The sequence below is a fragment of the Spea bombifrons genome, chromosome 10 (assembly GCF_027358695.1).
Source record: "Spea bombifrons isolate aSpeBom1 chromosome 10, aSpeBom1.2.pri, whole genome shotgun sequence".
NCBI lineage: Eukaryota > Metazoa > Chordata > Amphibia > Anura > Pelobatidae > Spea > Spea bombifrons.
In genome coordinates this window covers 26,235,062-26,247,425 of record NC_071096.1, presented here as the reverse complement: position 1 = coordinate 26,247,425, position 12,364 = coordinate 26,235,062, and the positions used below count along the sequence as shown (strand labels likewise).

At 43.7% G+C, this 12,364-nt stretch overlaps 1 protein-coding gene across 1 annotated transcript; it reads left to right on the top strand.

Annotated features, from left to right (window-relative positions):
- Positions 1-6,209: 6,209 nt before the first annotated feature.
- On the top strand, positions 6,210-11,975 carry CFL1 (cofilin 1). The gene is made up of 4 exons (XM_053449701.1): positions 6,210-6,366; positions 8,547-8,854; positions 10,625-10,701; positions 10,858-11,975. Exons 1-4 carry the CDS (start codon positions 6,364-6,366, stop codon positions 10,968-10,970), a joined length of 501 nt encoding a protein of 166 aa, XP_053305676.1. The 5' UTR covers positions 6,210-6,363; the 3' UTR covers positions 10,971-11,975.
- The last annotated feature ends 389 nt before the right edge of the window (positions 11,976-12,364 follow it).

Here is a 12,364-nt window from a genome sequence, read left to right as displayed (position 1 = left end):
AGGAGAGGTGAAGAAGGGCTTTCTTGTTTTGATAACTGCCTCCAACCAGTAGAGAAGTGACTTGTAGTAAACATCACAGATATGGCAATATCTCAGTTCCAGAAAATTCCGAAAATCTGATTGTAATTGCATATACTGGATACAGACTATAAAACACAGGCTGGCATTGATTGAGTGGTGAGAGTCACACTCCAAAGAACGTGTTAATGTCATTAGGTCACTGTGGTTGAGGGTTACTCAAACCTACTGCACTGTAGTATCTGTAGCACAACTTGGTATTATTAATGAGTCTTAAATGTAACACAAGGTGGCACTAGTAGCATAGTGCCCTAAATTGATGTATCATTTTAACATTAAAGTACTTTTATTGGCTGTCTCTTTAGACTGTTTAATACATTTAGAGGACCTCTGAACCCGGCTTTCATTACTATTTTTTTTAAAGAAGAATTTACTCTGTAGAATGTAGAGTGCTTTCCAATGTCCTACTTTGCCCGCCTCGAGGCTCTGCCTGTATGTTCTGCTGCGCAGGAATAATGTATGAAGTTATGCAGTGCAAGAACTTGGAAACAGCGTAATAGCTGAAAATCTAGAGCCGCAAACCCAAATAGGTCATTGTAAGCGTCCGTCCAGGTTCTGATTCCTACACTGCCTAGTGATGGACTCTAAGAGATGAGCATCACAGCCATAGGGAGGTTTTTGGACATGTTTCTCGACAATATATTGAGTTTGTCTAAACCACTATTAGTTTAAGTTTAGAGATATTGTCCTCTGCTGTCACCGCTACATCTGGCTCGGTGGTGGTTTCTGTGCAGGTGTCATACGGCAGCAACACAAGGCATGATCGCAGATAAGCACAACTACATTCTGGATAGTGGGAAGGCTAGATGAATTTTGTGCCAGGGTCAGTTCTTCTAAAAGCCATATGTGTTGTAGAAATAATATCCTATTGTTACAGGACATGGGTTCTTCAGCTTCCTATTCAGCTTCAGGGGCTTTATAATTAGAAGATATGCAGTAAATAAACAGTTGCTGGGGTCCACTTCCTTTTTTTTCTCAGCACATTGAAGGAGGTGAATTATCAGAATACAATGCAATAATGTCAGACAATATACCTCTGGGAAACAGGATAGGAGACAGAGGAAGAATAACACGAGAGACGGACATACATGAAACAAAGACAAAGGGAAGAGTCTGTGTCCTGACCTCTCGTAAATCAGGGATGGGCAATCGTGGCACATTTTATCAGACGGATACTCATCTCATGTGGCCCTTCTGGGTTACAGTGCCACCGTTTTGCCCTACTCTTACGCCGGCAGTCAGGGTTCCTTTCTTCATCTAAAAGTGAATTGTTATTATTGTACAAGGCTATACCTTTCAATCAATACATGTAAAAGAACGGGTTCATAATTTAGGCTTCCACACATATGACGCAGCTAGTCCAATGGCACAGATAGGCTTAAATGTGTCACTGCTATTATTACAATTTTCGTGGCCAGGGAACATCAGGCGTTGACTGTGAGTCAGCATCGCAACCTGCCTATGGTGTTTCCAATTTACACTTGAATGGAACAGTGTTTTCGGTAGCTAGCTGAGCACCGTTTTGTTAAAAGATCTTGCGCATTGTGATCATTCAAACGCCGCTTTGCTTTATTGTACTCTGTGTCTAGCTACTGCACAATGAAGCGCGCCACCCCTGCAGCAGCGTCAAGCTCGCACCTCCCATGTGTCTTTTCTAGATGTCATGGGATGTCTTAGCCGTTCAGCCTTCTCGATCAAGGCAGGGAAGGTTTAACTTGCTTCCAAAAAAGGAAGTCCTAGACGCCTTAACACCCCCCTCCCTCCACAGGCATTGATACAGCCCGGGGAACGCCCACTGCAGCCTGCATGTCCATATAAGGACATATAGGGCAATCCTTGGCCTCCCCTACCAAGCAAAAAGCATCGCAGCAACCAGAACAGAAAATGAACCTTTTACACTGAAAAAATACACTGGGCTGCCTCCTATAGAGGAAATCAGCCTCCGTCGTGCGACTGCAGGAAGAGGCACTTGCTTTATTCATTGAGAGCGTAGCCGTGGCATGTAGGGAACAAAGGAAGCTGCCGAGATTTTTTTTAATTAAAAAGGAGAAATAAAATGACAGTTCTGAGCCAGCTCTGGACATAGAAACCAATGGAATAGCCCTGCCTGCTTGCCAGCATTTAGTGGCATAGTTCTTTATGAATGTGGCCCATTGTGTGATCATGTGGTCACACTTTACCCGATTACAAAGGCTGGATTTTCATTGTAGTAGATAAAAGGTGCTATCTTGGTATGTGCACCTTTTCTTCCCTTTCATGAATGGCCTCTGTATGCACACTTACATATTCATACCTACTGCCCCAAAGGATACATACGATTTCAGTGAATTTGCTGCTAGGGTGGCCTCTAAGTACTTAAATGCTGGAAACAGGCATGTAAAGGATATTTATTTAATGGCCCATTCCACTGTGCAGCCAAGACAGACAGACAGACAGACAGCATTCCATTTGTTCACGTTGGCATCACTTAGACGTAAAGCCCACTGCCTGAGAAGTGCCAAATCCTCAAACATGACTGTGTATTTATCCTAGCAGACTCTGAAGCTCACACGGAAAAAATGCATGCGCGGCCTATTTAACCCATTTGAAGAAAGGATGCGTGAACAGTTCATCACAATGCACCAGTCTCTGGATCTCAAAGGGTTGAACAAAAAAGCTTAAAAAAAAAAAAAGAACTCTTATGCAGGGGATTTTTTTTTAATATATATATTTATATAGTTACCATTTTCACATCTTATGCTTTCTATTTGACAGAAGACCTCAGAGGTGCCTCTTTCCGATGTAATAAAGCCCAGAATGGACTTCTGAGGTCTTCAAAGCTTCTGTAAGCTTATGTAGCTCTCCATCTGTCTCTGTGAATGTTGGCCTGCTAAACGGCATCTCAGGAATCCATGATGAATTTAAAACCGGTGAATTCCATCAGCCAGTGTATAAGCCACCGGCTAAATGGCTGCGGGAGCCAAGTTTAATTTGCAATCGTTCTAAATAGAGAAGAATTAGTCGTTTTAACGCAGTGTTTCTATAGCGTTCATTCATGAAAACAATGTTGCCAAATCGAAATCAAATATTTTGTGCATCGTTACGCAAACATATTTGTGTTTCGTGGCGGTGCAAACGTCTAAAATGTATACCAGTAAATTATTAAAGGGACAGCTTACTGTCCCTTACTTGGGGTAGAAGCTGCAGCTCTGACGCTGCAGATGCCCTCCTCATCAGTGGTCCAACAATCTTTGCCACTGATTGGCTGCTTGACGCAGCTTATTCGTGGCATTAAAGGGCTCCTATTGTGATCAATCAGTCTTTGCTGAAGCATTTGACCGGGCCACTTGGATGAACGTGCCTGCCAGACAAAAAGCTACGGCACGGGATGCCAGAATCACCAGGCCTGATTTTTGTGCAAAATTATTATTTGCTGCACATTTGTGCAATCACATGACCTCAGCGTATTGTGTTACATCAGGTTAGATCAATATGCATAGGGCCGCAGCGATAAGCCAAGATAAGCAGCAGCTCGATAATCTCCGTAGTGAAAGCGGCCAGCATGCAAAGAGTCACACTAGATGAGTAGGCAAGTCTGTTTTTGGTTTACTTCCTATATTATGAAGGCTTACGAAATAGCCAAAGGTCGTGTTAGGCGGGCAGGACTACAACTCAAGCCATATAAGGGGAATTTAGAACGCTTGTGTTGCATCAGGTACAAGCTATGGTGTCAGCTCGGTGACATCAGTCAATGCTATCCATGTCACTTGGGTTATTATGAAACTTTCAATTATTATGGATGCTGCCAAACTGATTGCTTCATTGGTAAGGACCCAACAGCATTGTTCGGTATATAGGAACAGATTGCATGTAGAAGAAACCATTGGTTGATTCATTCAGTTTATAACAGCAGGCATTGATATTAACGTTCCGTGGCAAATGACTATGGCTAAGATGTCCTCATTTCTCCTCCGCACACTATGACTCCGTGCTGATGCACACTCTGTGTATGACAAGTGCCAACTTTCACAACAAGTATCTAGAGTTGGGATTTACACAACTTAGGGAGTGGCACTCGGTGGTACAACACTAAGGGTGCGACAACTGCCAACTGCCAATACCGCCACCTGCCCTTACTGCCACCTGCGCCTACTGCTGGAAACTACGGCAAGGGCAAAACTACACTTTTATACACGGGGAAGCCGAAACCCTACTCTCATATGAATATGTTAACCATGGCGTGTATTTACCGCTCATAGCATGTCCCACGCCAGAGCTCATAAATACGATGAGCTGGGTTTCTCTGGCTGACATATGCATGACTGGCATTAAATCTGCAAGCCCCAGGGCGAGGAATTCATTGCATCTGTAGTGCTTGCTAATAATGACATCATTGCAAGCTATGATACCGTATGAAACAAACCAACACGGGCTCCTCGTTATACATTACTTGGCAAAGTCTCGTAGAGCCAGAACAGGACACATCTGTCACTGTCATATGGCATCAATTAAAGAATTACAAATTGGTCTTAACGATATCAGTAATGGGCTGCCAAGCATGCAGGCGTGTGTGGAGTCTCGTGTAACCGGCTGCAAGAGATGCAGAAACAACGATCTGGCATGTACATGTGGATAACCCAATATAAATTATTATTTCTTTTTTATATAGCGCCATCATATTCTGCAGCGCTTTAAATATATGTTTCAACACAGACATGGTAAATATAATTTAAAACAAATAATAAATATTACGATTTTACTATTTTTTTAAAAAAAAAATGGGAAAAAAACCCACTATAAACTATGAATAAAGAATGCTGGTTACCTAACCACAAACATGCGCCTCGGTAGCTTTGCAGCCCCTTTTACAATTGCCGGCTCTCTATGTAACATTTTGCTGGGATGGCTGAATTTTTTAATTCTGGAAACGAACACAGGCATTCTTTAGAAATGTTTCTTCTTATGAAAAAAGGAAAACCGCCGGTATTTGTTGGGCAGATCTGCCACCCTCAGCCACTACCGAAGCCACGCTTAGTGAAGTGGGGATCTCCAAGAGCTCGTCTGGTTAAACGCCAGCACGCGGCCAAGGCAGGTCATCAAGTTACGGTCATAAGAAGGAACCTCTTGCTGTTTTCCTTCTGTTCCAGTAAATATGATACAGTATATAAGACTTAGTAACAGACCTGCTGTTGTACTTCTCACACTAAGGGAAATGCTGTTTTAAAGGCACAGAGTCTTTAAACAGTGCGGCTATTGTGCTAGTACCCCAAATCCTTGTTCTCCTATAGTCTATGTAGAAGAGCAGCTAGAGCAAGTAGGAAGCAAAAAAAAGGCTCTTTGTAAAGCTTTCAAAATACAGAAATGAGAGAAGACGGGTGGGGACGGTGAACCGAAGAACACATGGCCGGCTGGGGATCGTAAGTGTGGATGGCTACTTGTGACTGTGGACCAGGGCCACACTGGTGATGATGGGGCCACCTGAAAACGTAAGTGCAGACCACGTCTGGATTCCTGTGGCCATGCGCTACGTGGTATATGCCTGGTGTGCTAGATGGCCAGTCAGGGCCTGCTGTGGATCAAATCTGTGACCACAGTTAATTCTAAAATAATATATTAATCCAACAGATGATGGTATTACGCCAAACCGTAGGTTTGCAAGCGATGTTGAGCATAATGCAGAGTTAGGTGCCAATAGCTCTTAAAAGGCGTCTTACTTTGTACCCAACGAAGCTTAACATTTAGAAATGAATACCTTAGTGTTTGTGTTATGATGCTGTAAAAGCAGAGGAGTGAAATAAACATCTGGAGGATGAGTGTACAGGTATTGGCAGCAGTAGCTGTATTACTGACTCCCAAGATTTTCTGCCTTTGTCTTCAGTGTCTCCATTGAATGAAGACCCATATCATTATTGCATATTAAAGCATAACACACAATGCCTCTGCTGTCAAGTGCCCCAGTAGCTCCGCCCACCTTGTCAAAAAACTACCCCCACTCACCACCTCCCCTCTGTCAGGTCGCATCACGCAGAGAAACAGTCCCACAAAGGACTATGCGTCCATTCAATGACAGGACTACAACTCCCGGGATACCATTCGCACCTAGACAGGAAGTCAGCCCCTCCCTCCTCATTGTGCAGCGCTTAAAGAAAGCGGAAGGAGGCTACAGGGGAGGCTTCATTTCGGTGTGAGTCTGGCAGACAGCGGCACGGCCCTTTTCCTCACCACACCAAGACACCGGCTGCCTTCCTCTCCTTCCCTGCCCTATTTCCACCGTTTCCTCAGCCCCGTTTACTATTCGGCTTCACAATGGTAAGTAGAATTGACAGCGGAGGAGGATGTACAGCAGCTTGCATTTGGTCCATGCTGAGGGGAAGCAGCCGGGGCCGCTCCCTCGAGCCGCCATCTTCTACAACCCCTGCCATCCTGGCAAAGGGTACCTTTGACTGACTAGCCATTCAGGTCGCCTCCTTTTATGAGTTGTATTGGGGGCTATCGCTTCGTTTATTTTTGTCGTGAGGATTGTAAGGGGCATCTTTGTTATGCAGCTGGTTAACATGCTGTAACTATGTTATCGGTTAGCGTTGGCTTACTTTACTGTACTCTAGGCTTACCTTTTTATCTGCAACGCGAGCCGTCTGTGTTCTTCGCTCTGCTGCGCTTTGGGTTTTTTCCTCTTAGAGGGGTGGATCGTGGGCAGTGCTGTGGAAGCCGGTTGTCATGCGGCCATTGGCATCATTTTCCGCATGGCCTATCCAGCACTTTCCCAGTATATTGTATAAATCTTTCGAGAGAACGGCGAAAAGGGCGGGAACGGCGGGTGCCGTGGTGCTGGGTGTGGCCTAGTACGTCATGGCATAAGGCGAAAAGCCACGCCTTTAGTTGTAAGGCTTTTTCTTCCCGGAGGCTAATCATAAACGCTTGGGGGAATTGCGGGTTACGGGGGTGCGGATGGAAAGGGTGGTGAGCCCTTTGTGTGAAGGGCGCCTGACTTTGACAGCCAGGCTTCATTCAGCGGATTACGCGCCCTGCCAGCGGATGCTGAACTTGAATAGGATGAGATGATGGGCGTGGCCAAGCGTGCGCCAGGTGTGGAGGCGCGACCCCGTCCCGATTGGAGTCTTTCTTTGGCGGACTGCAGGGCGCGCGCTCTCGCTTCACGCGACAAATGCGCGTGCGCGCCTCCGCTTCAATGGCTCCTATGCGTGGCGTCATAGATCCGTTTGTGGTGTCTATCGTCGACAGATAAAAAGAAAGGTTGGAATGCAGCACTCAGCAGTGAAATGGTGCACGAGCCAGGGTACCACCAAGTCCCTCAATAAATCCAAAATAAAGAAGCAGAGGCTCAGCACTCAAATGGCTTGAGAAAGACCTGTGCGTCGAAACGTTGCATGTGTGAAATAAACTCACCTTGTCATTTGAGTGCTGAGCCTCTGCTTCTTTATTTTGGATTTATCGTCGACAGCTTCTGCAGTTGCGGCCTTCCTTGTATCGACTAAACTAATTTATGGGAAACCTGCCTAGTGTGCGCTTCCGAGTTGGATTGCTTTAGAGTCTTTACCTAAAGGGCTTTCCATATAGTGGCTAAATGATACAACTAGCATGTGACGTCTTCTCCTCATCACCTGAGCAAGTCAACCATTTAACAGCGCAGAGATGTGACGCATGCAAGACGGCCCCTCGCTACACAATGTTGCATGACTGTAGGATATTGGAATGAGTGATATATATATTCTTTAGGGGTCCACTACAGCACACTTTACCGGCAGCATATCCTGTTACTTGCATTCTAGAAGTGGGTGCGTTCAGTGATTTCTGCAGCTTCAAGTCTGAATTGCCAAATTTAGGCTAGATTCCCCCACTCCCATGGAATACCGGCCTCACATGTGCCGTCTTCATGTGCCAAAATCATTGAATGGGTTCATTCATGCACACACTTATATGGATAGTAACCAGTAGGTGTGACACAAGGCTTCAACAAACAAATGAACTTGTGCTTGTGTGTTAAATTCTAGAGTTGCCACCATTAGCTTTAGTTTGTGATCAGTTTCATGTAAAACTAACCTCTTTAGGCCAGATCGTTTGTGATCCTCAAAGCTCTTAGTCTATGCAACACAACTTAGTTGAGACTTGTGTCAAATTAGTCACTGTGTCATAAACATGACGCAGCTTTTTTTTCTCTTCCCATCTACGTCTCTCACCTAATTTATTGTGTTTTATATATCCTGCTTAACCCCTGAAAACGGATTCGCTCATTCCATTAACTGTAGGTAGTACTTGGCCTGCACTCCAAAACTAAGTTTTTAAACAATACTGTATCATAACTTGACAGAGATGGCCCAATTGCTCTGGTTTTGCATGAACGTAGCTTTCAGAAGTCGGGTCAGTTTATGTTTGGGATGCGGGTCTGTTTGATCACCTACTATTCATAGTTTGTTGCATTTTCTTGAAACAAACCCTTTAACATCTTGCTTCATGTGCTTTCTGTACAGGCCTCTGGTGTTATGGTTGATGATGATGTCATCAAGACTTTCAACGATATGAAAGTCCGCAAGTCATCTACCCCAGAAGAGATCAAGAAACGCAAGAAGGCTGTGCTGTTCTGCTTAAGTGATGACAAGAAAAGCATCATCTTAGAGGAAGGGAAGGAGATCTTAGTGGGAGACATCGGTAGTACTGTTGAAGACCCCTACAAGTGTTTTGTGGACATGCTTCCCCGGGATGACTGCCGTTATGCTTTGTATGATGCCACCTATGAAACAAAGGAGACCAAGAAAGAGGATCTGGTTTTCATCTTCTGGTGAGCAGTTATAGCCTGGATTAGGGGAAGAATAAGTGCCCCCTCCATACAAGTGGAGTCAACTTGTATGTGTGATGGCTGGGTAGCATCCCACTTGCCATTAGGTGCTGTGAACAAGTCCATTAAAAATAGAGCGCTACCCTTATGTTCAGTTCCTACTATGGGTGTCCACTTTCTCAGAATTCCAAGAACCTGTTTGTAAGGATCTGGAAGCTGTCATGTAATGGGTTTTTGATGGCATAGTGTATGGACAGTCTCCATTGGGTCCTCCTGTTTGTAGCTTTCTCTAGGTAGTACTTCCCTGTAGACTACAGCTGCATTTTCTTGTTCTGTGGTTGAATGCCCTATCAGACAATGAGCCTTTCAGATGCATTTTTGTTCCATGCGCTAAAGAATGTCTGCTGCCTGCATCTAAGTCAGAGTAAATGTGGCACTTGATGTTGCAATACTGCTTAGCGAACGAATGCTTTCCCAAGTGTTGAATCAGACTTGTCTGTAGAACTGCAGCGCCACCCTGTGGCTTTATAATGTACTACATGAGATTCATGAACAGGATTGGATGTGTTGGCCCTCTGCTAATTATTGAAGCCTGGATAAGGAACCACGGCTTCCCTTCCAAAACATGGGTTGGAATACACCATTCTGCATCTGATAATGGTAGCAGACAAATTTTCTGTAATTATGCATCTTTAGATTCCCTCCCCCAGTGAGCTGAACAATGCAAAATATAACTATGCAGTAACTGCTTGTGTGCCCCAAAAGAGGCAGAGGGGGCATCGCCAAAATAGCCTTACCATAAATTTAACTGATCAAGTTTCCAGTCCTGATGTATTCACTCCTTTTAACAATAGCATTCAAGAAGGTAGTGACTATTGGAGATGAACAGCCATGCAGGTACTCTGAGAAAGTTAGGGTTCGTCTGCCTATGGTGGATTTCTCATATCGATATTTAACCAGTTGCATGACTTTTTGTGCCCAGAACCTGGTGAAAGTGAAAAGTCTAACTTCTGTAACAAATCTTGTGGTTACTGTTAAGCAGGTAATGGTTTCCGACCAGTGAAGCCAAAGTGCTAGTATGTTAAGAACTAAAAAATATACTGAATTGTCAAGGGGCAGATTAACAGGTGCATTTCTGTAGGCCCCATAACCAGATGTCAGGGTTGTTACATGCATTACCAAATTGAGTGAAGCTTGACTGGGTTTGTGGGTCAAATCTTGTGTGCACGGCCATTGTCTCAGGACAGTCTATTCCCTTGCTAGACATTTTCTAGCAAATTTTTAAGTTTGAGGCATACAGAAGTATATTGAAACTGGATTCCTACAAAATGTTACACATAGTACAAACTCTTAACTTATAGCCAGCCGTTATGATGAAACTAGGGATAGAGCGATTACGGTTAGCAGGCCAGTTCAGGTGTTCATTAAACGCTTGTACTCATTTCTTTGTACTACTGCCTCTGATCTTGGCGTGGTGACTCATTTAATGAGTTGTCAACCACTTTTCTTAAAAATTTGTGGTAACTTGACCTGATTAAAACTTTAGACTTCTGATTGGTAATTCAAACTAGTAGTCTGTAGGGTCTTTAATATTCCTAGGATAATGTGGTGGTCTTTAGAGAACATTAAGCAGGCAATGTAAAGTTCTGTTCCAGACGATTGTATTAAATCACTTGTATATAGTGATGGGTTTTTGTGAATGTAATCGGTGCTTGTTTAAAGTGGCCCACCAAAATCTTTGTACATATTAATGTAAATGTTGTCTTTCAAAAGGGCTCCTGATGATGCTCCACTGAAAAGCAAAATGATCTATGCCAGTTCTAAAGATGCAATCAAGAAGAAATTCACAGGTATGTGCTAGCTTCTGCCTACAGCCTGGATGACATGTACAAAGTATCAGTCATGGCAGCATGACACAATATACCATATGATTTAAAGGCCTTGTGCTGTGTCCCAAGATTTTGTAAACATTTAATAAAACCTGACATACCTCATTCTCATTCCAGGTATCAAGCATGAGTGGCAGGTAAACCATAAAGAAGACATCAAGGACCGCACTACTCTTGCTGAGAAACTCGGGGGCAACACTGTCACTTCTCTTGAAGGAAAACCCTTGTGAAGACCTACTTTTGCCTCTTTCCCAGTGTCTGTGCCACTTAAAGGGGCTTCCATGTACCCGTTATCCCAAACAGTGTCCCTCCGCTGTCGTAAATACTCGCATTCTCTCGGATGTGGGGCACGTTCACTCTACAAGCAGTTATCACCTTAAGACAGCCCCTTTAGACAGGCACAGCATTCCCTCGGTAACCTGTCTTGTCATGATTCACTTAGGATTTGTTTTTGTCTTGATTCAAAGGTATCTCTTCATCCCATCTTCTCTATCGCACGCATTTCTTCTCCCAACAATCTGCACTTGAGTTATTTGCCAAATGCATCCTGGCTTCTTGTTTACCATCCCCTGACTTCTCTGTCAAACTAAGGTCTTGCAAAAGTTTATGCTCTCGCTAGTTTCTTTGTAACCAGTTCAGAGAAGTCAGGATTTGGTTTCAGGCAGCTGCCAAGTCTCTTGCTTGGGGGTTACCTCTAAACATTCCTAGACCCACATAATGGTTAATTCTATCTTCATTCCTGTTAAATTGGGCAACTTCCAAAATTCCATAACATTCCTGTCAATCAATTACTCTGGCACTTCCAATGGCATAAGACCTATTGGCATCCCTTGCAGTTATCTTTGCTTCCCCAAGGCACTTTTCTAATAGCGGAATTTAATGGGAAGCTTCTGTAGAGCACTATTTCAGATAAAAATGCCCTTAATTTAATGTACATTTGAGATTATGGGACACGACCCCTTTCCTAGACCTGCATTCCATATTTCATTTTTGAAATAGATGGCCGCATAAACAATATTTTGCCAATTTCCCTCTGCAAATGTATGACCCCTCAGAATAGGTTAAGGGTCATCTATTGGGGAGGGTGTAGATTGTCTGAAGCCTTCACCCCTAGTACCTTTCATCCATTCCCTTTGAAGTTTCAACATTCATTGCGGTCTTGAATTCCTTTTGTCTTGCGTTACTAATATGGAAGTCATAATGGCAGATCCGACATTAATAAACCTGTAAAAGGATGTGGTTTTGTCTCGAATGGTTCTTACTGGATTTTGTACTCTTACACAAATTACCCCTGCAGACTGTTTGCCACACACAGATAAATTAATAACGGTAGATGGGCTTGTAAACAATGCTGCAAAATGGTATAAGATATAAATGCTACAGTAACTTACGCCACAGCACCTACCAGATAGGTCTTCGGTTTGATTACTATATAAAACAAATAATTACCATAACCAGTCTTTAGCTGCTAGATGGGCACAACAGGCTAGTTTCAGAACAGCTAGCACACCAACTACACCACGTGTGCTAAGCCTGTGCATACAGCTGGTAACTTCCTGTAGTCTGTATTGTACCCATACTGGTTTAAGGTTTGTATTGGTATCGATTGTAGGATAGTCTGTTG

Bases quoted from the DNA above. Each gene is read 5' to 3' on its own strand.
- CFL1 (XM_053449701.1), top strand. The intron at 8,855-10,624 runs GTGAGCAGTTAT...GTCTTTCAAAAG, and splicing joins GATCTGGTTTTCATCTTCTG to GGCTCCTGATGATGCTCCAC. The intron at 10,702-10,857 runs GTATGTGCTAGC...TTCTCATTCCAG, and splicing joins AATCAAGAAGAAATTCACAG to GTATCAAGCATGAGTGGCAG.